This window comes from Mauremys reevesii, linkage group 25 (assembly GCF_016161935.1).
Source record: "Mauremys reevesii isolate NIE-2019 linkage group 25, ASM1616193v1, whole genome shotgun sequence".
NCBI lineage: Eukaryota > Metazoa > Chordata > Testudines > Geoemydidae > Mauremys > Mauremys reevesii.
Window position 1 is genome coordinate 17,176,895 of NC_052647.1, and position 19,882 is coordinate 17,196,776.

The 19,882-nt window shown below is 66.9% G+C and overlaps 2 protein-coding genes across 4 annotated transcripts; one reads left to right on the plus strand and one right to left on the minus strand.

Moving 5' to 3' along the window:
• The first annotated feature begins 433 nt into the window (after positions 1-433).
• On the plus strand, positions 434-13,882 carry MARS1 (methionyl-tRNA synthetase 1). 3 transcript variants are annotated; one of them, XM_039514395.1, is made up of 23 exons: positions 434-619; positions 2,457-2,547; positions 3,521-3,599; positions 3,694-3,828; positions 4,232-4,307; positions 4,419-4,591; positions 5,230-5,342; positions 6,169-6,285; positions 6,732-6,935; positions 7,278-7,479; positions 7,723-7,797; positions 7,927-8,097; positions 8,391-8,486; positions 9,832-9,949; positions 10,749-10,962; positions 11,091-11,222; positions 11,753-11,857; positions 12,213-12,396; positions 12,519-12,590; positions 12,867-12,893; positions 13,172-13,288; positions 13,459-13,658; positions 13,712-13,882. In XM_039514395.1, the coding sequence occupies exons 1-22, from the start codon at positions 517-519 to the stop codon at positions 13,609-13,611; spliced, it is 2,757 nt and encodes a 918-aa protein (XP_039370329.1). In that variant the 5' UTR covers positions 434-516; the 3' UTR covers positions 13,612-13,658; positions 13,712-13,882. The 3 variants fall into 3 exon arrangements, with proteins under 3 accessions (XP_039370329.1, XP_039370328.1, XP_039370330.1); XM_039514394.1 differs by having other exon boundaries at positions 13,459-13,882; XM_039514396.1 differs by lacking the exon at positions 12,867-12,893 and having other exon boundaries at positions 435-619; positions 13,459-13,882.
• A 99-nt stretch (positions 13,883-13,981) lies between these two features.
• Positions 13,982-18,484, minus strand: DDIT3 (DNA damage inducible transcript 3). The gene is made up of 4 exons (XM_039514407.1): positions 18,179-18,484; positions 15,330-15,377; positions 14,771-14,925; positions 13,982-14,695 (listed from the first exon to the last, which is right to left on the minus strand). The coding sequence occupies exons 3-4, from the start codon at positions 14,897-14,899 to the stop codon at positions 14,255-14,257; spliced, it is 570 nt and encodes a 189-aa protein (XP_039370341.1). The 5' UTR covers positions 14,900-14,925; positions 15,330-15,377; positions 18,179-18,484; the 3' UTR covers positions 13,982-14,254.
• Between the last annotated feature and the right edge of the window lie 1,398 nt (positions 18,485-19,882).

The window sequence follows — 19,882 nt, forward strand, 5'->3', positions numbered from 1 at the left end:
GGCGTGTGCGAGGTCAGAAATGGTGTGTGTGTCACGCGTGATGTAGGGTGCAATACGGTGACGTCGTGGCTTTCCGTTGGTGTGCCCCCCCCCGTGATGATGCTCCCATGATGTCATGGTGTGTGCTGGTGACATCACAGCGTGGTGCTGTGACGTTCCCACGGCCATTTTGCATGGGGTAATGAGGTGTGTGTGTGAAATGAGATTAATGGGGGGGGTCTGCCCCGTTCCCATGGTAACCCTAGTAACCATGGCCATCCTAGCCCCGTTTCCTGGTAACCATAGCAACCTGGCCAGGAGCCCTCTCCTTGGTAACCACCAGCCTAGCGGCCGTTTCACGACACTTCCGCGCCGCGCCGCGGTGCATTGTGGGGCTCGTAGTCCCGCCGCGGCCGGCGGGCGCGGGCGGCGCCGGGGAGCGAGGGCGGCGGGACTACAGGCCCCCGGCGCCCCGGGGCGGCCCGGCCCGGCGGCCCCGTTGCATCAGCGGGCGGCGGGGAGCGCGGCCGGGCGAGGATGCGGCTCTACCTGAGCGAGGGCAGCGCCCAGGGCCTCAAGGTGCTGGCGGCGGCCGGGGCCAGCGGGGCCCGCGTGCGGCTGGAGCGGGTCCCCCCGGACGGTGAGTGGGCGGGGCCCCGAGCCCCCCTCCCGGCCCCCCGCCCCGTGCTCGCCCCCCCTTGCCTCCCGCCCCTCAACCCCCGCGGCCCCCAACCTCCCCTTGCCCCTCGGCCCCCCTGCTCGCTCCCTCGCCCCCCGCCCGGCCCCCCGCTCGCCCCCCCTTGCCTCCCGCCCCCCCAACCTCCTCCTGCCCCTCCCTCGCCCCCCACCCCGGCCCCTCTGCCTCCTCCCTGCCCCCCCGTGCCACCCTCCCAACTCCCTCTTGCTCCTCCGCCCCGGCCCAGCGCCCCAGCACCCCGGCCTCGTTCCCGGCCCCCATGCCCCCTCCCAACCCCGCGCCCGCCCCTCGCCCCCAGCGCCCCTCCCAACTTCCTCCTCCCCACCGTGCCCCAGCCTCCTCCCTGGCCCCCGTGCCACCCTCCCAACTCCCTTCTGTCCCTCGGCCCCCCTTGCCTCCCGGCCCCCCAACCTCCTCCTGCCCCACGCCCCCTCCCAACCCCTCCTGCTCCTCACCCCGTGGCCCCCAACCTCCCCTTGCCCCTCGGCCCCTGATCGCTCCTCGGCCCCGAACCCCTCCTGCCCCTCAGACCCCTACCCCACCATCCCCAGCGCCCCCACCTCGGACCCCACCTGCCTCCTCCCTGCCCCATCCTGCCTGCCCCTCGACCCCTGTGCATTGGCCCCTCTGCTTGCCCCCAACCCCTCCTGCCCCTTGCCCCCTGCCTCCCTCCTGCCCCTTGCCCGCCCTGGCCCCTCTCCCTGCCCCCTGCACTCCCCTGTCAGGCCCCACCTGCCTCCTCCCATGGCCCCTGCACCCCCATCCCAACAACCCCACCTGCCCGCCCCTTGGTGCCCCCCTCGGACTCCCCTGGGCGGATCCCTGAACCGCCACATGCTTGACCTGCTGTCCTGTGCCTGGGACCCCCCTGGCTCAGCACCACCCCCAGTGCCCCCCAACCCCGATCTGCCCTAGTGTGCTGCCTCCCAATTCCCCTTCCCCTCCAACCCCAGTCTTCTAGTGCTCCACTTCTCTGGTGGTCCTCCCCCCGTTCCACCCCCCTCTGGCCTGGGACACCCCCCCCTTACAGCCCGGCCCCCCCAGGGCTTCTTCCTCCTCTCCCCATGGCCCCCAGGACCCCTCCTGTCCAACCTCCCCATGTTCCCCCCGAGAACTTTGCCTCCCCCTCCCCCAGGATTACTCCTGGCCGTGCCCCTGTGCCCCCCTCCCCATGTCATCCCCCCTTTCTGCCCAGGGCATATCCCGTGTCCCCTCAGGAGACCTCTCCACCTGCCCATGGCTCCCCTCCCACCTGGAGCCCCCACAGCTCCTTGCCAGATGTGACCTCCCCCCCAGCTGCATCACAGACCATCTTCTGTGACCCCCTTCCCGGTGTCCTCTCGCCGTTCTCAGGGACCCGTCTCTACTGCCCCTTGTTTCCCTAGCCCAGGGGCTCTCAAACTTTTGCACTGGTGACCCCTTTCACACAGCAAGTCTCTGAGTGCGACCCCGCCCCCCCTTATAAATTAAGAAGACGTTTTTGTATATTTAACACCATTATAAATGCTGGAAGCAAAGCAGGGTTTGGGGTGGAGGTTGACAGCTCGTGATCCCCCATGTAATAACCTCGTGACCCCCTGAGGGGTCCCGACCCCCAGTCTGAGAACCCCTGCCCTAGCCCCTTTTTCTCTGGGGTCACCTCCCTCAGGGCCCCCCAATCCTCCCGGTTGTGCCTTAGCTCCCCCAGGGCCCATGCCCCTCAATCCTCCCCTCTCCCTAGGCCCCGGTCTCCTTGGCTCAGGCTCCAGTGCCCTAATGCCACATGCTTTTCCCTCGGCAGGTCGCGTGGTGCCTTTCCTCACCCACCCGCGGGTGCCAGCCCTGCACCTGGACAGCGGCACATTCCTCTTCTCCCCAAATGCCATCTGTCAGTAAGTGTCCCCTGCTGGTTTCTGGGCTGGCGGGTCGCCCCGGCCCCGGGGCGAGGTCGTGCCAGCACTCCCAGAGCACACGCTGTCCCGCTGCTGGGAACGGACCCCGACAGCGGCTCCCCGGTGCCTGCTGCAGTCGGACGAGGAACTTGGCATCTTGCTGTTCTTGGGTCCAGGCCAGTTCTTGGGCAATCAGCCTTCAGGGCCTAGCAATCCTCTGGTTTTGCTGAAGTGTTTCCTGCAGCTTTTAGGGCCCGGGGGGGTTCCTGGCGGCAGCTGGGGAGTGGGGTCTGGTGCAGAGTTTCTCAAATGCGGGGTCTGGCCACTAGGGGGCCTGAACAGCCTGCGGGGGGGAGGCGGTTTGCAAAGTATCAACCTCTTCCCCTCCCTCCCTGTTGCTCCGGGATGTGCCTCTGGAGACAGGTGGGGCACAACACTGCAGGAGCAAGGTGAGTTCTCGACCCACCTTGGGCAGGAGCGGGGCAGGCGGGGCTTCTGCTGCCACCCCAGGCCCCCCTTGCATCCCCCCCCGGCTCCCGCTACCTCCCCCTCTCGCTTTCCCCCCCTTCCAGGGCTTAATCTGTCCTGGGGCTTGCTGAGAAAAGGGATATTTAAACAGGCAAGTCTCACTTTTCCAGCAGACTTACTACATGAAGAAATGACCAGGATTTGGGGGGGTGGATGTGCAAGTTTATTTGTTTCTCCTGACGTTAATTAAGTGTTTTAGGAAAATGTGTCAGTGCGGCCGCCAGCGAGAGTGGGAGGCCACCAAAAAATATGCTGAGTCCCCTGCCTAGTGGTTAGAGCAAAGGGGACGTTGGGACTCCTGGGTCTGTGCCAGTGACGTGCTGTGTGAGTGTGGGGAAGTCAACGCTCCGGTGACGGGCGCTGAGTGGAGTTACCTGGGCTGCCAAATCCCTTGGGCTGGATCTGCCACATGCGTTCAGCCCTCCCCTTCCTTCCTGTCCTGCAGGTACTTCTTCCTCTTAGCTGGAAAGGAGCCCAACGATCTCACCAATCAGTGGCTTGAATGGGAAGCAACGGAGCTGCAGGTGGGTCACCCGGAGAAGCGCAACGTGGCAGCAACACGCGTGTCTGACGCACGGGCTGTCCCCGACGCTGCTAAACCTTTGTCTCTGTCCTTAGCCGGCCGTGTCCACAGCCCTGTATTGCCACCTGGTGCAAGGAAAGAAAGGAGGAGAGGTTCTGGGGGCCATCAGGAAAACGTTAACCTACATTGATCAAAGCTTGACCAGCAAAGCCACTCCTTACCTCGCCGGGGTGAGTAATGTATGGACTGGGGAAACCGAGACCCGCTGAGCTGAAGTGCCTTGCCTCTCCCACAGCAAGGGCATGGCCGAGTTGGGAATAGAACCCAGGAGTCCTGGCTTTTGGTCCCCTGATCTTTGGAAGCGCTTAAATCGTTAGCCCGGGGAGCCCCGACTTCACCCCCCCAAAGGGCAGCTGGCCAGGTGCTCAAAGTCACGTGAAGGAAGCAGCTTGTAGCTTCTGTCTCTGATGTGGTGAGCTGTGCCCGCGGAGGACGAGTCCCAGCATGCGATGCTAGCGTCTAGCTCGGCGCTGCAGGGACGTACCGCTCTCCTGCAATACACATGGCTGCACAAAGACCCTCGGCGTCCGGCGCCCCGCTGCTCTCGCCCTCACGCGCTCTGCTTCCCTCTAGAAGGCAGAATCGGTAGCCGACATTGTCCTGTGGGCCACCCTGTTCCCTGTGCTGCGGGATGAATCCTGCCTGCCAGGTAAGAGCTGCCGCCGGGGGCCGAGGGTCTGCTCAGGGCCGGGTGCCTGCGCCCACCCAGGGTGAGCTTTCCTTGGCCTCTTGGCGCTGACGCCCTTCTCCTCTTTCGAAGACGAGCTGCAGGCTCTGAGGAGCTGGTTCCAGACCATGAACCTCTCGGAGCCCTGCAGAAGCGCCGCGGTGTCCGTGCTGACACCCAAGGGAGCCCAGGCGTTCAAGGTCTATCTGCAGAAACAGCTAGGGTCCAGCCTGCACTGGGAGAAGCCAGCAGCTAACGAGCCAGAGGTACTGTCCCCCCTTCGCTCCGGCACGGCTGCCCCCCAGCCCGGGGCTGGCTGCGCTCGCTGGATCTGGGGACTGAGCCAGGCTGGGGATTCCCACAGTTCTTCAGAGCATGGAAACCCTCTCTCTCTCTCTCTCTCTCTCTCTCGAGAGAGAGAGAGGTGCTATACGGAGCCTCTCTGGCCCTGTCCGCTCAGCCATGGACCCATGCTGCTGCCGTTCTGTGCCCGGCCCAGGGGATCAGGCTGCAGCCCGACCCGGGTGGGGGGTAGGGTGGGGGGGATCCCTGCTGGTCAGAGGCCTTTAAACAGCGGCTGTTCTGAGCTCTGGGCCCCGAACCCAAGTGTGTGTCATAAAACCAACCCCCGGGGACCACTGAACTGAAATGCGACTGGGACCAGCGAGGCTTACGGTGGGTGTGCGGGCGCCTGCTTCGCGGGAGGAGAAGCTCCGAGCCCCCTGCCTGGAGCAGTGCCCGTCCTTCCCCTGGGTGTGGGGACGCTCTCCAGCCCCACACTGGGATGCAGGGCTCCAGCTGGCAGCTTTCGCCGCCAGTGGCGTTGCCTTGAGCATCTGCGGCCCTAGCGCCAAGCCCAGCTGCTGCCCCGCCCCACTCACCCGGCGTCCCTCCCTCCCGCTAGGAAGAGGAATTGGCCGAGCGCTCATTGTCGGAGGAAGAAATCGCAGCCGCTGCGGAAGCCTGGGCCAGAGGCCCGGCAGCCCTGCCCGAACGCTGGCAGCCGCCGAGCCCTGTGTGAGTGCCGTGGGGCGGGGAGAAGGGAGCTGAGCGGGCGGCTGGAGGGCGCGGGACTGGCTGCTGAGCTCACCCATGGGGGGAGGCGCTGCTGTGTAAGGGGCCGGTTCTGTCGCCCGTGAAAGTTGTCATGGACTTTGCGGGAGAGAAGGCCCTGCACCCTCGGCTTCCTGCGATTCACCGTGACTCTCAGCCAGCCAGTAAAACAGAAGGTTTATTAGACGACAGGAACACAGTTCAAGACCGGCTTTGCAGGTACAGACAACAGGACCCCTCAGTCGGGTCCATCTTGGGGGGCCAGGGGAGGCCAGGAGGTCTGTCTGGGCTCCCCTCCATTTCCCCAGCCAGCTCCAAACTGAAACTCTCCAGCCCCTCCTCTCGCTTGTGTCTCTTTCCTGGGCCAGGAGGCACCTTATCTCTTTGTTCTCCAGCACCTTCCGTTGGCACCTTGCAGAGGAGGGGCCCAGGCCATCAGTTGCCAGGAGACAGGGTGTCGGCCATTCTCTGTGCAGACCCCATCACACTGGCTCCCTAGGGCTCTGCAACAATCCCACCCCCCATGACACTCGAGAAATGCAGAGGGGAAACTGAGGCACCCACACAGCATTCAGAGAACACATTAAGAACATTCCCACTTTGTCACAAAAGGCCCTTTGGCTGGCCCATGATCGCTAGGGGAGCGATGGGAGGGGGCCCCTCATCCTGTTCTCTCCCTGGGCAGTGTACCCAGCCCCTGCTGGTTTGGGGGGCAAGGCCCAGCCATCTGCCCCCAGCCTGCAGGCCAGGATCCCCCTCCCTGGGCGGCTCATGGCCCTTCTCTCCCCAGGCTGCCCGTGGAGGGCAGAAGGAACGTCCTGATCACCAGCGCCTTGCCCTACGTCAACAACGTGCCCCACCTGGGGAACATCATCGGCTGCGTCCTCAGCGCTGACGTCTTCGCCAGGTACGGCGGCCCGGGGCAGGTCCCGGCGGTTTGGCGGCTTTGGCCGGGAGCCTCGGCCAGCCCCCAGCGCAGCCCTGCTGGGCTCCCAGAGGAAGGGGAACGCAGGGTCTTCCCAGCTGGAGCAGCCGTGTCCCAGCCTGGAGGAGGGCGAGGGTTGGGCTGGCAGAGGGAGCCCACGCTGCTGTGTAGGCAAGACTGGCACCCATGGCCCTGGGTACCGCAGGCACTTGGGGTACCAGGGGCGGTAGCTCCGCCTGTCCCCTTGGGTCAGTGAGGGAGAAGGGTGCCCAAGGGCAGAGCTTAGAGGCTACTTCCCAGAGCCTGCCCCGCCCCAGGGGTCCCGCGCAGCAGCCCTCAAACCCCATGGGCCTCTGCAGCCCCCAAGGGCAGCGGGGCTCAAGCCCCCTCCAGGGGATCCCGTCTCCTAAGGCTCCCCCCTCGGCCAGGTACTGCCGCCTGCGGAACTGGAACACGCTGTACGTGTGCGGCACGGACGAGTACGGCACAGCCACGGAGACCAAGGCCCTGGAGGAGGGGCTGACGCCCCAGCAGATCTGCGACAAGTACAACGCCATCCACGCCCAGATCTACCGCTGGTTCGACATCTCCTTTGACTACTTTGGCCGGACCACCACGGCCCACCAGACCACGTAGGTGTCGCGCCGGCCGGGGGTGTCACTGGAGCGGGGCCCGGGAGAGTGGGGCTGGACTGGGGAGGGCGCGCGAGCGAGCAGCGAGACCCAGGGAGGGAGGCGCTGGGGAGCGTGGGACGCTCCCCGTGGGGCTGCCATGGCTCCATCAGGACACCGCAGTTGTCTCCAGGGCCTAGCGCGTTGGGCACTGTTCCCCCTCCAGACCAAGGCACGAGCTGCCCCCCGCGTTCCTTGAGCAGCTGTTACGGTCTGGGGGCGATGGCTGGCGGGCGGCGGGGCCCCTAGCATAGCGCTTGCTGGAGGGGGGCTGTTCTCCCATCATCCCCTGGCATGTCTCAGGATAGCCCAGGACATCTTCCAGCGCCTGCTGGAGCGCGACATGCTGCTGACGGACACCGTGGACCAGCTGCGGTGCGAGCGCTGCCAGCGCTTCTTGGCCGACCGCTTCGTGGAGGGCACCTGCCCCTTCTGCAACTACGAGGAGGCCCGGGGCGACCAGTGCGACAAGTGCGGGAAGCTCATCAATGCGGTGGAGCTCAAGGTACCGCAGTCAGCGGGGGGCAGAGACGCTCTCCCGGGGCCATGCAGGGCTGGCGTGGGGGAGTCGGGCATGGCAGGAGCAGGGCAGTAAGCGCTTGGCCGCTGTCTGTCCCCCGCCGGCGTGACGCTCCCCAAGGACCCTGGGAAGGCGGCTGTCTGCTTGTGCCCATCGGCCCATGAACCCCTTCCTCTACGGTCTCTGCATTCCCCGGTGATTCACAGGCCGTGTGCTTCTTCCCCCCAGAAACCTCAGTGCAAAGTGTGCAAAGACTCCCCGGTGGTGAAGTCCTCGCAGCATCTCTTCCTCGACCTGCCCAAGGTGAGTGCTGGGAGGGGAGGGGAAGGAGTCCGGAGCAGGGGGTGGAGGAACCCGCCTGCCCCCCCCCCCCAAATAAAAAATTCTGCGACAGCGGGTTCTAGCTCCAGCTTGTTTCTCGTCCCCCGGCAGCTGGAGGGGCGCCTGGAGAAGTGGCTGGAGCAGTCGTGGGCCACGGGCGACTGGACGGCCAACTCCCGCTTCATCACCCGCTCCTGGATCCGCGACGGCCTCAAGCCCCGCTGCATCACCCGCGACCTGAAATGGGGGACGCCCGTCCCCCTGGACGGCTTCCGTGACAAGGTGAGCTGGGCCGCGGGCGGACGGGGCTGGAGCAGCTCAGCCTGGGACCCCCTGCTGCTCGCTCTGTCACCGGGAGCGTCCTCTGCCCTGGCGCTCCAGCAGGGCGTCTGCCTTGCAGCCGTGGGCCTGCTCTGGGGCGGGCCAGCCTGGGACGTGCTGCCCCTGAGGAACCGCCCTGCTCCGTCCCACGTATGTGCCCTGGGCAAGGGCAGCAGGCTCTGCCTCAGAGACTGACCTGGCCAAAGGCGAGCGAGCCCCTGTGCCCATGTGCCGCTCCGTCCCTGTCCCCCCAGGTGTTCTACGTCTGGTTCGATGCCCCAATCGGCTACCTGTCCATCACGGCCAACTACACAGACCAGTGGGAGAGATGGTGGAAGAACCCGCAGCAGGTGAGGCGCCGTCGAGCCCGGGCCCCTTGGAGGGTTGGGATCTGGCCCCAGCTTGGGGTTGGGAGTCGGGACTCTTGGGTTCTGCTCTGGATCTGCAGCCTGTCCCCTCCCCCCCTCGTGGTGCCATGGCTGGAAAATGCTCTAGGGCGTGGGGGGCGTGGGCGTGTTTTTGCCCAAGGGCCACATCTGGGTAGGGAAATCGTATGGGGGGGCCATGAATGCTCACGAAATTGGGGTTGGGGTGTGGGAGGGGGTGACGGGCTCTGGGGTGGGGTCAGAAATGAGTTCAGGGTGCAGGAGGGGGCTCTGGGCTGGGACCGAGGGGTTCGGAGGGTGAGAGGGGGATCAGGGCTGGGGAAGGGAGTTGGGGCGTGGGGAGAGGCTATGGGGTGCAGGCTCCGGGTGGCACTTATCTCAAGCAGCTCCCAGAAGCAGCGGCATGTCCCCTCTCCAGCTCCTACGCAGAGGCGCTGCCAGGCGGCTGTGCGCTGCCCTGTCTGCAGGCACCACCCTCCATCTCCCATTGGCCGCGGTTCCCAGCCAATGGGAGCTGCGGGGGCAGCGTGCAGAGCGGAGCCCCTTGGGTGCCCATATGCGTAGGAGCCAGAGGGGGGGACATGCCACTGCTTCTGGGAGCCGCACGGAGCGGGAAGCCCCGGACCCCACTCCCTGGCGGGAGCTGGAGGCCAGATGAGAACAGCTGGAGGGCTGGCCAGGCCCTAGTTTGCCCTCCCCCGCTCTAGGAGGCGGGTGGGAGCCCAGCCGGGACTCACTAGGAGTCTGGAATGGGCAGAACTTGCCAGTGAGATGAGAAGGGGCAAGGGAGGGGCAGCGCCCACGGTGCCACCCTGCTCCAGGGAGCCTGGGGGCTGGGGGCCAGGCTGGCTCTGAGGGTGGGACTGAGCCCCCCCCGCCGTGCCACTGGGCTCAGCACAGCCAGGAGTGACCCCCCCCCCCCGCCGTGCCACTGGGCTCAGCACAGCCAGGACTGACACCCCCACCCCAGCCGTGCCACTGGGCTCAGCACAGCCAGGAGTGACCCCCGCCGTGCCACTGGGCTCAGCACAGCCTGGAGTGACCCCCCCCCCCCCGCCGTGCCACTGGGCTCAGCACAGCCAGGACTGACACCCCCACCCCGCCGTGCCACTGGGCTCAGCACAGCCCGGAGGGCCCCCCCCCCCCCCCCCCGCCGTGCCACTGGGCTCAGCACAGCCAGGAGTGACCCCTCCCCCCCGCCGTGCCACTGGGCTCAGCAAAGCCAGGAGTGACCCCTCCCCCCCCCAGCCGTGCCACTGGGCTCAGCACAGCCAGGACTGACACCCCCCACCCACACACACCTCTTCAGGTCCAGCTCTACAACTTCATGGCCAAGGACAACGTCCCCTTCCACAGCGTCGTCTTCCCCTGCTCGCTGCTCGGCGCCGAGGACAACTACACGCTGGTCAACCACCTCGTCGCCACGGGTACCGCGGGGCGGGGGGGGCTGGCTGCTCGGGGGCAGGGCAGGCCAGGGAGGGACTGGGGACAGTGCGGTGGGGGGGGGCAGAGCAGGGTTGGTTGCTAGGGGGCAGTGCTGGATGGCCAGGGCGGGGTTGGTTGCTAGGGGGCAGTGCTGGGTGCACCAGGGCGGGGTTGGTTGCTAGGGGGCAGAGCAGAGTTGGTTGCTAGGGGACAGTGCAGAGGGGCAGAGCAGGGTTGGTTGCTAGGCAGCAGAGCGGGGTTGGTTGCTAGGGGGCAGTGCGGAGGGGCAGAGCGGGGTTGGTTGCTAGGGGGCAGTGCGGAGGGGCAGAGCGGGGTTGGTTGCTAGGGGGCAGTGCGGAGGGGCAGAGCAGGGTTGGTTGCTAGGGGGCAGTGCTGGGTGCGCCAGGGCGGGGTTGGTTGCTAGGGGGCAGTGCGGGGTGGGCCAGGGCGGGGTTGGTTGCTACGGGGCAGTGTGGAGGGGCAGAGCAGGGTTGGTTGCTAGGGGGCAGTGCGGGATTGGTTGCTAGGGGGCAGAGCAGAGTTGGTTGCTAGGGGACAGTGCAGAGGGGCAGAGCAGGGTTGGTTGCTAGGGGGCAGTGCGGAGGGGCAGAGCAGGGTTGGTTGCTAGGGGGCAGTGCTGGGTGCGCCAGGGCGGGGTTGGTTGCTAGGGGGCAGTGCGGGGTTGGTTGCTAGGGGGCAGCGCAGGGTGGGCCAGGGAGGAGTTAGGTCATGGGGGCCGCAGGCTGTGGGGCAGGCTCGGGGGGATGACGTGCAGACTCCAGTCTCTCGCGCCGTCCCCAGAGTACCTGAACTACGAGGACGGGAAGTTCTCCAAGAGCCGCGGCGTGGGGGTGTTTGGGGACATGGCCCAGGACACGGGGATCCCCGCCGACATCTGGCGCTTCTACCTGCTCTTCCTGCGGCCCGAGGGGCAGGACAGCGCCTTCTCCTGGACCGACCTCATGCTGAAGAACAACTCCGAGCTGCTCAACAACCTGGGCAACTTCGTCAACAGGTACCGGGCGGGCGGGCCCCGCGGGGGGTGGGAGCTGGGGCAGGCTGTGGATGTGGGGGGCTCTGGTGGGAGGAGATGGGCCAGGCTTGGCGTGGGTGGGATTTGGCTCATGCTCTCTCCCCCCTCAGGGCCGGGATGTTCGTCTGTAAGTTCTTCGGTGGGCGCGTCCCCCCCATGGAGCTGGGCGCAGACGACAAGCGGCTGCTGGCTCATGTCACCCTGGAGCTGCACCAGTACAACCAGCTGCTGGAGAAGGTCCGGTGCGTCCCGGGGGCTGAGGGGCACCGGTGGGCTGGCTCTGGCTGCGCCCTGGTCAGCTGCGGTCAGCGTGGTGGGGGGGCACAGAGTGGCCAGCCCCCAGAGGCCCCGCTGCCCTGTGTTGGTTTGCTCCAGGGGGGTACATGGGGCAGTAGCTGGCAGAAGAGGCGTCCGTGCCCCACGCAGCCAGGGACAGCGAGCTGGTGAGATTCCTCCCCCCCGCCCGTCACGGCGTGTGGCCGGCGGGTCTCGCCCGCATGCTCAGGGTCCAGCTGGTCACCGTAAGTGGGGTTGGGAAGGAATCCCCCCCCCCCCCCCCACCGTCAGATTGGCCGAGATTTTCGCCTCCCCCTGCAGCGAGGGGCCCGGGCAGATGTGAACTGGCGTCAATGGTGCCTTCTCTGGACCGTGGGCTCTGGAACCCAGGATTGGAGGTCGGGGGCCTGCGAGGTGCAGGGCAGACTAGGGGATCACCCTGCTCCATGCTGGCTGCAGAGTCTGAGTCCGTGTGTCCCCCCACCCCTCCCTCCAGGATCCGGGACGCCCTGCGCTGCATCCTGAGCATTTCTCGCTACGGCAACCAGTACATCCAGGTGAACGAGCCCTGGAAACGGATCAAGGGTCACGACGCTGACAGGTAGGGGGCAGGGCCAGACCCACCTACCAGCTCGCCCCTAGGGGGCAAAGGAACTCCTGGGGGGGGGGAGGATTGGGGCTGCCTGGCTCAGCGAGGTGGGGGAGCTGTTCCACTGGCTTAGCCAAGTCCTAGTGACCAGGTTAATGGGTCAAACTTGCCTCCTCCCACTTGATATGGGATCCCCTCCCCCCAGCTCTGCCCCTCAATCCTGACCCACAGCCCCTGCCAGCCCAGCCTGCCCATGGTGCTGATTCTGGCCTTTAGTTTTGTGGCTGGGAGCCGGGCCGATGCCCCCAAACACTGTGACTGCTGGAGTCTGTGCCCCGCTCTGATGTGGGGGGGTCCCGTTTTCCAGGACTCGGGCGGGCACGGTGACGGGCGTGGCCGTCAATATCGCTGCCCTGATCTCAGTCATGCTGCAGCCCTACATGCCCTGCATCAGCGCCACCATCCAGCGCCAGCTGTGTGTGCCGCAGGCCTGCAACGTGCTGACGGACACCTTCCTCTGCCTCCTGCCCCCCGGGCACCAGATCGGCACGGTAGGTGCACAGCCTGGGCCTGGCGTGGGGGGTTGGCGGAGTCTGCAGCCCCCTGCAGGCGAGGGGGGCGGAGGGAAGGCGGTGGGCAGGCCGGATGTTAACGTCTCCCCCTCCCCTGCCAGGTGAACCCCCTGTTCCAGAAGCTGGAGAACGAGCAGATTGAAGCCCTGCGGAAGCGGTTTGGAGGAGGGCAGGTGAGCCCCAATCCTGACCCCTGTCCCCTGCCTGTGGAATCTGTGGCACCCTGGACGTGCTCGTACAGAGAGCCATTTCCTGGGGGCTGGGGCAGGCCCCCCTGCTCCTGTGTGACCCACTGCTGGAAGGAGAGCCCTGCTGTGCAGGAGCTGGCAGGGAGCGAGTGAATCTCTGTCCCAGGGGGAGGGCGGGAAGCCCTCGCTTGCCTTGCCCAGCCGCATGCTTTGTGCTCTTGCTACCTGTCCTCACCTGCTGTCTCCTCTCTCCTTTCCCAGCCTGAAGACTCCACCTTGGAGCTGCAGGTAACGCTGCCCCGCTCTCTGGGGTACGCCTGGGGCTTGGGGGGGGGGGGGATGAGTGACCTGTCCCTGCCTTTCCTCCCACCCCCGCAGTGCCGTGTGGCCCAGCCCTGCGGGAGTTACGCATGCGTGGTGCCCTTGCCGATGCCCTGGGGGCACTGCCCTTACCCCCTGCCTGGCTCCACCAGGGGGAACTCCGGGGAGGGGGCTCGGCTAGGCCTGGCGAAGGCCGGCAGAGCCTGCTGTGTTGGGACTCCCTGACGTCCCCTTCCCCTCCGCAGGCACAGGCTGCCCGCATGGCCTTGGCCGACGTGACACCCCCTGGGCCTGGGGGAGGCGCTGTGCTGGCCGGGGACCCCCAGAAGGTCAAGGAGCTGGCTGAGGAGGTGGCCAAACAGGTGAGTGGCACCTCTGCTTGTGCTGAGGGCAGGCTGCATTCGTGGCAGGGCGAAGCCCCCCAGGCCCGGCGGTTCAGCTTCTCCCCCGCCTGGGGCCAGAGCCGCTGCAGCTCTGCACGGGGCAGGGAGGGAGCCAGAGCACTGAGCTAACAGTTGCCCTCTGTGCCCAGGCCGACCACGTGCGCCAGCTGAAGGCCAGCAAGGCAGAGAAGGGGCAGATTGACGGCGAGGTTGCCAAGCTGCTGGAGCTGAAGAAGCAGCTGGCGCTGGCCGAGGGGAAGACCCCCGAGCCACCGGCTCCCAAGGGGAAGAAGAGGAAATAGCTCCCGAGTGGCAGCCCCCCTGGTTCTCCCCCTGCTGGGAGAGCTGCACCTGCCCCCTCCAGCCCCAGAAGAAATACCTGTGCACAGCCCAGACTGTGGGGCCTGGCCCCGCCTCCCCTTTGGGCCCCTCCTGCAGCAACTGTGCTGAGTGCAAGGGGCCCCCGACCCACTTCCCGCCGTTCCCAGCCCACACAAGGACCCGCAGAGCCGCTCAGGCAGACGGGCTGTAATGGGGGACCGTGCGGGGCTGTACAATAAAGGGTTTGCTAGACATGCTGTGATGCTCGTTACAACAGCCCCTTCCGCAGCTGCAGGAGTCACCGGCCCTCGTTAAATAGCAGTTCGTCAGGGGCAGGGTTGTGCCAGCTGGCCTGCAAGAACGTGGCCGAGTGCCCGCGAGTCCCAAGCACCCCGCTGGCACAACCAGGAGTGGGAGCTCCTGCCCGCAGCACCCATAGGGCCCCCCGGGGCTGTGCTCTGAGTCAGTCTGCCCAGGGCAGCCACTGGTCCGTTCAGCCTCAGCTCCAGCCCCGGCTCTGCACAGGTGTCTTGTGGCAAGTGGGCCACACCCCAGCGGGGCCCAGCTGCCCCCCGTGAGTCCAGCAGGCACAGGACACTGCAGCCCCTTGGGCCCAGTTCAGCCCTACACCTTCTGCAGGTTCACCATGCGTTCGATCAGCGCCGCCCTGGTGGCCTCCACCTCCGCGCTCAGCCGCTCAATCTCCTGCTTGAGCCGCTCGTTCTCGGCCACCAGCTCCGTCACCCTCCTCTCGTTCTGCTCCTTCTCCCCGCTCCGCTTGCCCTGCCCGTGGGGCTGGCTGCTTCTCTTCCTCTTCACGCCGCGGGCCGGGCCGGCCCCCTCCTCGTCCTCCGTGCAGGTCTGAGCTGGGGAGCTCTGGCTGGAGTCGGAGTCAGGGAGCCCCGGCAGCTCCTCGGCCGTTCCGCTCAGCAGTTCCAGCAGCTCGGCCGTCAAGCTGGCATCCAGCTCGCAGCTCTCGGGGGCATCGCCTGTCGGCTCCGCCAAGGGGGCTGGGCAGTCCAAGCCCCATAGCAGCGCTGTGGCATCAAGTGTGACAAGGTCCTTCTGGAGGGAGAGAGAGAGTCAGTGGGGCCAAGGGGCAAGCCAGGCTAGTGGGCCCCCCGCCTGCCCCTTACTCACCTGTTCCACTCCCCCGGGGGGCAGGGATGTCCCCCCATTCTCATCTGAGGACAGCACCTCCTGCAGGTCCTCGTACCAGGCCTCCAGCTCCCAGCTGGGCAGGGAGGTGGGCACCGGCTCGGCTGCCATCGTCAGGTCTGGGCCAGGCAGTCTCCCTGGCGAAAGAGGGAGAAAAACCGTTAGCAGCAGGCCCAAAACCGGGCCCAGGGGCACCATCCAAAGCTCCCCTCGGCAACCCTACAATAAAACAAAGCAGCAGCTTTGGGAGAGGCTCTAAGGGCCAACACCACGTCCCGCAGTCATGCTGGGGGGCCAGCGGCTTCAGCCCAGGGGAGAGAGCAGCATGTCTCAGCCTGATGCCCTGGCAGGAGCAGCGCTGCCCCCCCGGGCATCCCCACAGCCTGGCCGAGTGGGGCAGGCCGGCTCTCTCCAGCACAGCGAGCAGGAAAGCTGCCTTTCACCGCTGCAGAGGGAACTCGGGGGCAGGGACCTGGCCCCATGGGACCCCCATCTCAGCTGCATCGCACCCTAACACGTACCAACCAGCCCCAGGCCTCACCTGCTCTCACGTGTGGTGATGTATGAAGATGCACTTTCGTCTAGAAGACTGGGGGAAAAGCAAAGACGGAATCAGACAAGGCAGCAGTTTGGCAAATCCCCCCCTGGGCCCCATGAGGCCAGAACCAGGCAGCACTAGCAGGGATGGAAAGGAAGGTGCGAGCCAAAAATCTACAGGGAACTGCTGCTTGTCCTCCCCTCCAGCCCGGTGTGACCCCCAGGACCCCTCCCCGCTGGGAACTGCTGCCTGCTCCAGCCCAGGGTGACCCCAGGACCCCTCCCCGCCGGGAACTGCTGCCTGCTCCAGCCCAGGGTGACCCCAGGACCCCTCCCCGCCGGGAACTGCTGCCTGCTCCAGCCTAGGGTGACCCCAGGACCCCTCCCCGCCGGGAACTGCTGCCTGCTCCAGCATAGGGTGACCCCCCAGGACACCCCCCCCGCCGGGAACTGCTGCCTGCTCCAGCCTAGGGTGATCCCAGGACCCCTCCCCGCCGGGAACTGCTGCCTGCTCCAGCATAGGGTGACCCCCCAGGACCCCTCCCCCTGCCGGGAACTGCTGCCTGCTCCAGCCTAGTGTGACTCCAGGACCCCTCCCCACCGGGAACTGCTGCCTGCTCCAGCATAGGGTGACCCCAGGACCCCTCCCCGCCGGGAACTGCTGCCTGCTCCAGCCTAGTGCGACTCCAGGACCCTTCCCCGCTGGGAACTGCTGCCTGCTCCATCGCAGGGTGACCCCCCAGGATCCCTCCCCGCCGGGAACTGCTGCCTGCTCCAGCCTAGTGCGACTCCAGGACCCTTCCCCACTGGGAACTGCTGCCTGCTCCATCCCAGGGTGACCCCCAGGACCCCTCCCCGCTGGGAACTGCTGCCTGCTCCAGCCCAGGGTGACCCCAGGACCCCTCCCCGCCGGGAACTGCTGCCTGCTCCAGCCCAGGGTGACCCCAGGACCCCTCCCCACCGGGAACTGCTGCCTGCTCCAGCCCAGGGTGACCCCAGGACCCTTCCCCGCCGGGAACTGCTGCCTGCTCCAGCCTAGTGCGACTCCAGGACCCTTCCCCACTGGGAACTGCTGCCTGCTCCAGCCCAGGGTGACCCCAGGACCCCTCCCCGCCGGGAACTGCTGCCTGCTCCAGCCCAGGGTGACCCCAGGACCCCTCCCCGCCGGGAACTGCTGCCTGCTCCAGCCCAGGGTGACCCCAGGACCCCTCCCCGCCGGGAACTGCTGCCTGCTCCACCCTAGTGCGACTCCAGGACCCTTCCCCGCTGGGAACTGCTGCCTGCTCCAGCCACTGGCTATTTTTAGCCTATGATGTTCGGGAACTTCCAAGCAATGAGCCAAGCTGCCCGTGTGCCTCGCTGTGGCCCTCTCCCAGCCGGCTGCTTCCACCCTGCTGCTGGGGAAAGAGCCAGGATCTCCTCCCAAGTGCAGCCATCAGAGGCAGTGCTGCTGAAAGCCACCCTGAGCCTGGGCTTTGCAGCTGGGATCAAAAGCCAAGAGGAACTGGGTTCTCTTGCTCATAGAGCAAAGCTCTGCAGCCTCGGCCGAGCTGGTCTGGGAGCCTGGGGAGAGGAGCTGCCTCCTCTAACACTGCGCTCGCCCCCATGGTATCTCAGCCTCTTAGTTGTTGTGGGGCAAGTGCCCCTAGGGGGGTTCCCTGGCCAGTTAAGGTAGCATCTCAGAGCAGTGCTTCCCCGATAACCCCCAGAGACACTCCAAGGGCTTTCGTCAGCCATCCCGTGCTGCGCTTCTGGGGCAACTGATGCAAGAAGGCGGCTGAGGTAGGGGCCCAGAACCACCTTGGGGCCTGGCTGCATGGAGCCACCACCAAGGTCCCGGAGGAATGGGAGCAGAGGCTGGGTGGTCCAGGCAGGAGCACCTCGCGTCTCAGTAGCACTAGGGAAGGAAGTTGTGTTCCCCTCGAACCCGTTACCCTGCAGGGCTGCAAACGGCCAAGGATCTCCTGGAGCAGGAGGGACTGGGCTCCCCAGGCCAGCACTCGAGCCCTCAGCCCTACTGCTCATCCCAGCTAAGTCTAACGTGCCCCTCACCCTGGCCTCTAAGTGCCACGGCAGGGTCACAGGGAATTCACAGCGGGAGTCTGGCACTTGTATCAGTTCCCCAGATGCCAGCAGCCACCCCCCTCCCTGCATTTCAACCTGCAGGGGGCAGGGGCCTGCACCCCCGGTGCACCATGGTAAGGACACGGACTGCAGAGGTCAGGCAGGGAAGGGCTGAGCGAGCTCATGCAAGGTCAGAGCTAGGAATAGAACCCAGGAGTCCTGGCTCAGGCAGTTTCCTCCCTCCCCTCACTGGGACAGAACCCGAGTAGCCCAGACACCTAGTCCCCTGGTGGTACTCCCCTCCCAGAGATGGATAGAACCCAGGTGTCCGGGCTGCCCACCCCCCCGTATAGAACCCAGGAGTCTGGGCTCCCAGCCCCACCCCCGAACCCAGGAGTCCGGCATCCCCGCCCCCACATGTAGAACCCCTAGGCCCCTGCCCTCCCCTACATAGAACCCAGGAGTCAGGGCTTGGCCCACCCCCGAACCCAGGAGTCTGGGCTCCCAGCCCCACCCCCGAACCCAGGAGTCTGGGCTCCCAGCCCCCACACGTAGAACCCCTAGGCTCCCTGCCTCCCCCCCCCCCCATAGAACCCAGGAGTCCGGGCTCCCCGCCCCCCATAGAACCCAGGAGTCCGGGCTCCCCCCCCCCCCCGAGAACCCAGGAGTCCGGGCTGCCCGCCCCCCCCATAGAACCCAGGAGTCCGGGCTGCCACTCTAGCCCTGCCCACAGGGCGCCTGGCCACCGGGCGCGTTATAAAGGCCCCAGGGGCTCGGCCCCCCCCGCACCTTCCTGCGCGGCCCCTGCTCCCCCTGGCCCCGGCTCCCGCGCTGCCTCCGGCTCATCCTCGCCCGCATCTTCTCCCTGCTGCTGCCGGTCTGGAACCGCCGCCTCGGCCGCCGCGCGCCCTTTAAAAAGCCCGCATGACGCAACCCTTGCACCAGCTCTGGCCAATTGGCGGTGCCCCCTTGATGACGTAGCCTTCGCCGCCGGCCAATCGGCCTGGCGGGACCCGCCCCCTGACGGTGACAGCGCGAGCACCCGCCGCGTCGCACCCGGAAGTGGCTCCCGCTGGGTCACGAGTCTTAAAGGGTGAGTCACGCGGCGGGTGATGCAACGTCTGGCAACGGCGGCCCGGGCGCGCGGCGAGCCGCTCCGAGAGCCGGCGTGACGTCACGCCCCGCCCCGCCCGCTAGCCCCTTAAAGGGCCAGACCCGGGGGGAGGCAGGGCCAGCTCCGGCCCCCAGCCCCCCTCCAGGGACCCCCTAGGGTAACCCCCCGGCAGCCCCCCTGGCCAGGGACCCCCCTGGGGCCACGTCCCCCCTCCCGGGCCCAGCCCCCCCAAGGGCCCCCCATCCCAGGGACCCCCTAGGGTAACCCCGATAGCCCCCTGACCAGGGACCCCTGGGGCCACGTCCCCCTCCTGGGCCCAGCCCCAAGAGCCCCCATCCCAGGCCCCCATCCCAAGGACCCCCCTGGGGCAACACTCCCCTTCCAGGGCCTCCCCCCCGGCCAGAGAGCCCCACTGAGGCTCCCCCCACGCCAAAGATCCCCCAAGACAAAGGCCTGTAGCCCCTGAGGAGGGGCAGACAAGGATCCTCCAGGCCAGAGGCCCCCAGGGAAAGGGTCCCCAGACCTGTGGGACCTCAAGGGAGCCCTGGGGCAAGGACTCCATCAGGAACATCCCAGGGAGGGGGTCAAAGACCTCCCCAGCCAATGTCAGGGACCCCCAACACCAAGGGAGCCCTGGGGAGAGGTGCTGGGGGCAGTCTGAGCACGTCCCAGGGGAGCTAGGAGGGCTGAGCCCCCAAACCCCCCCAGGAAGGAGAGGTTCCACATGAACCCCAAGGGACTGAGGGCCATGGGGGTGCATGCCTTGTCTCTGGGGTCTCTAGCGGCTTCACCCTTCGCTTCCATGACCACGGGGCTCAGCTCACTCCAAGGGGAGCACCCCACTGTGCCCCAGCACCCCTCCCCCGGCCTGCATCCCAGCACTGGGGGCAGGAGGTTGGTGGGACGGGGTCAGACCTTGGACAGTTGGATACCAGGGAGGTGGAGCTGCTGGGCTCCCACGTTCCCTCAGCCCCCCAGACATAGGGGGTCGGGGGCAGCGCTGGGACAGCTCCCCAGAGTCACCAGCCCCAGCGCTTGGCTCGGCAGCCACCCTGCTGCGGGGCAGCTCCAGGCAGGTGGCCCTGGCCCACCTGTTACACCAATGGCCAGGCCAGGACCCACCCTGCCACCCCAGGAACTGCCCGCGGAGGAAGTCCCCCCTGAACCCCCGTGAGTTACAGCTGGGAGGGTCTGTCCCCCCCACCCCAACAAACCCAACCCCAGTGTGCCAGGTGCCCCCTGGGCCCTTCCCCAGGTGCCATGGATTGCAGAGCCCCAATGGTGCCCCTGCCATCTGGGGAGGGGGCTGCCCCAGCGGTGCCCCCCCAGGCTCCCCACCCCCATATCTGGGGGCTGCCCCAGCGGTGCCCCCCCAGGCT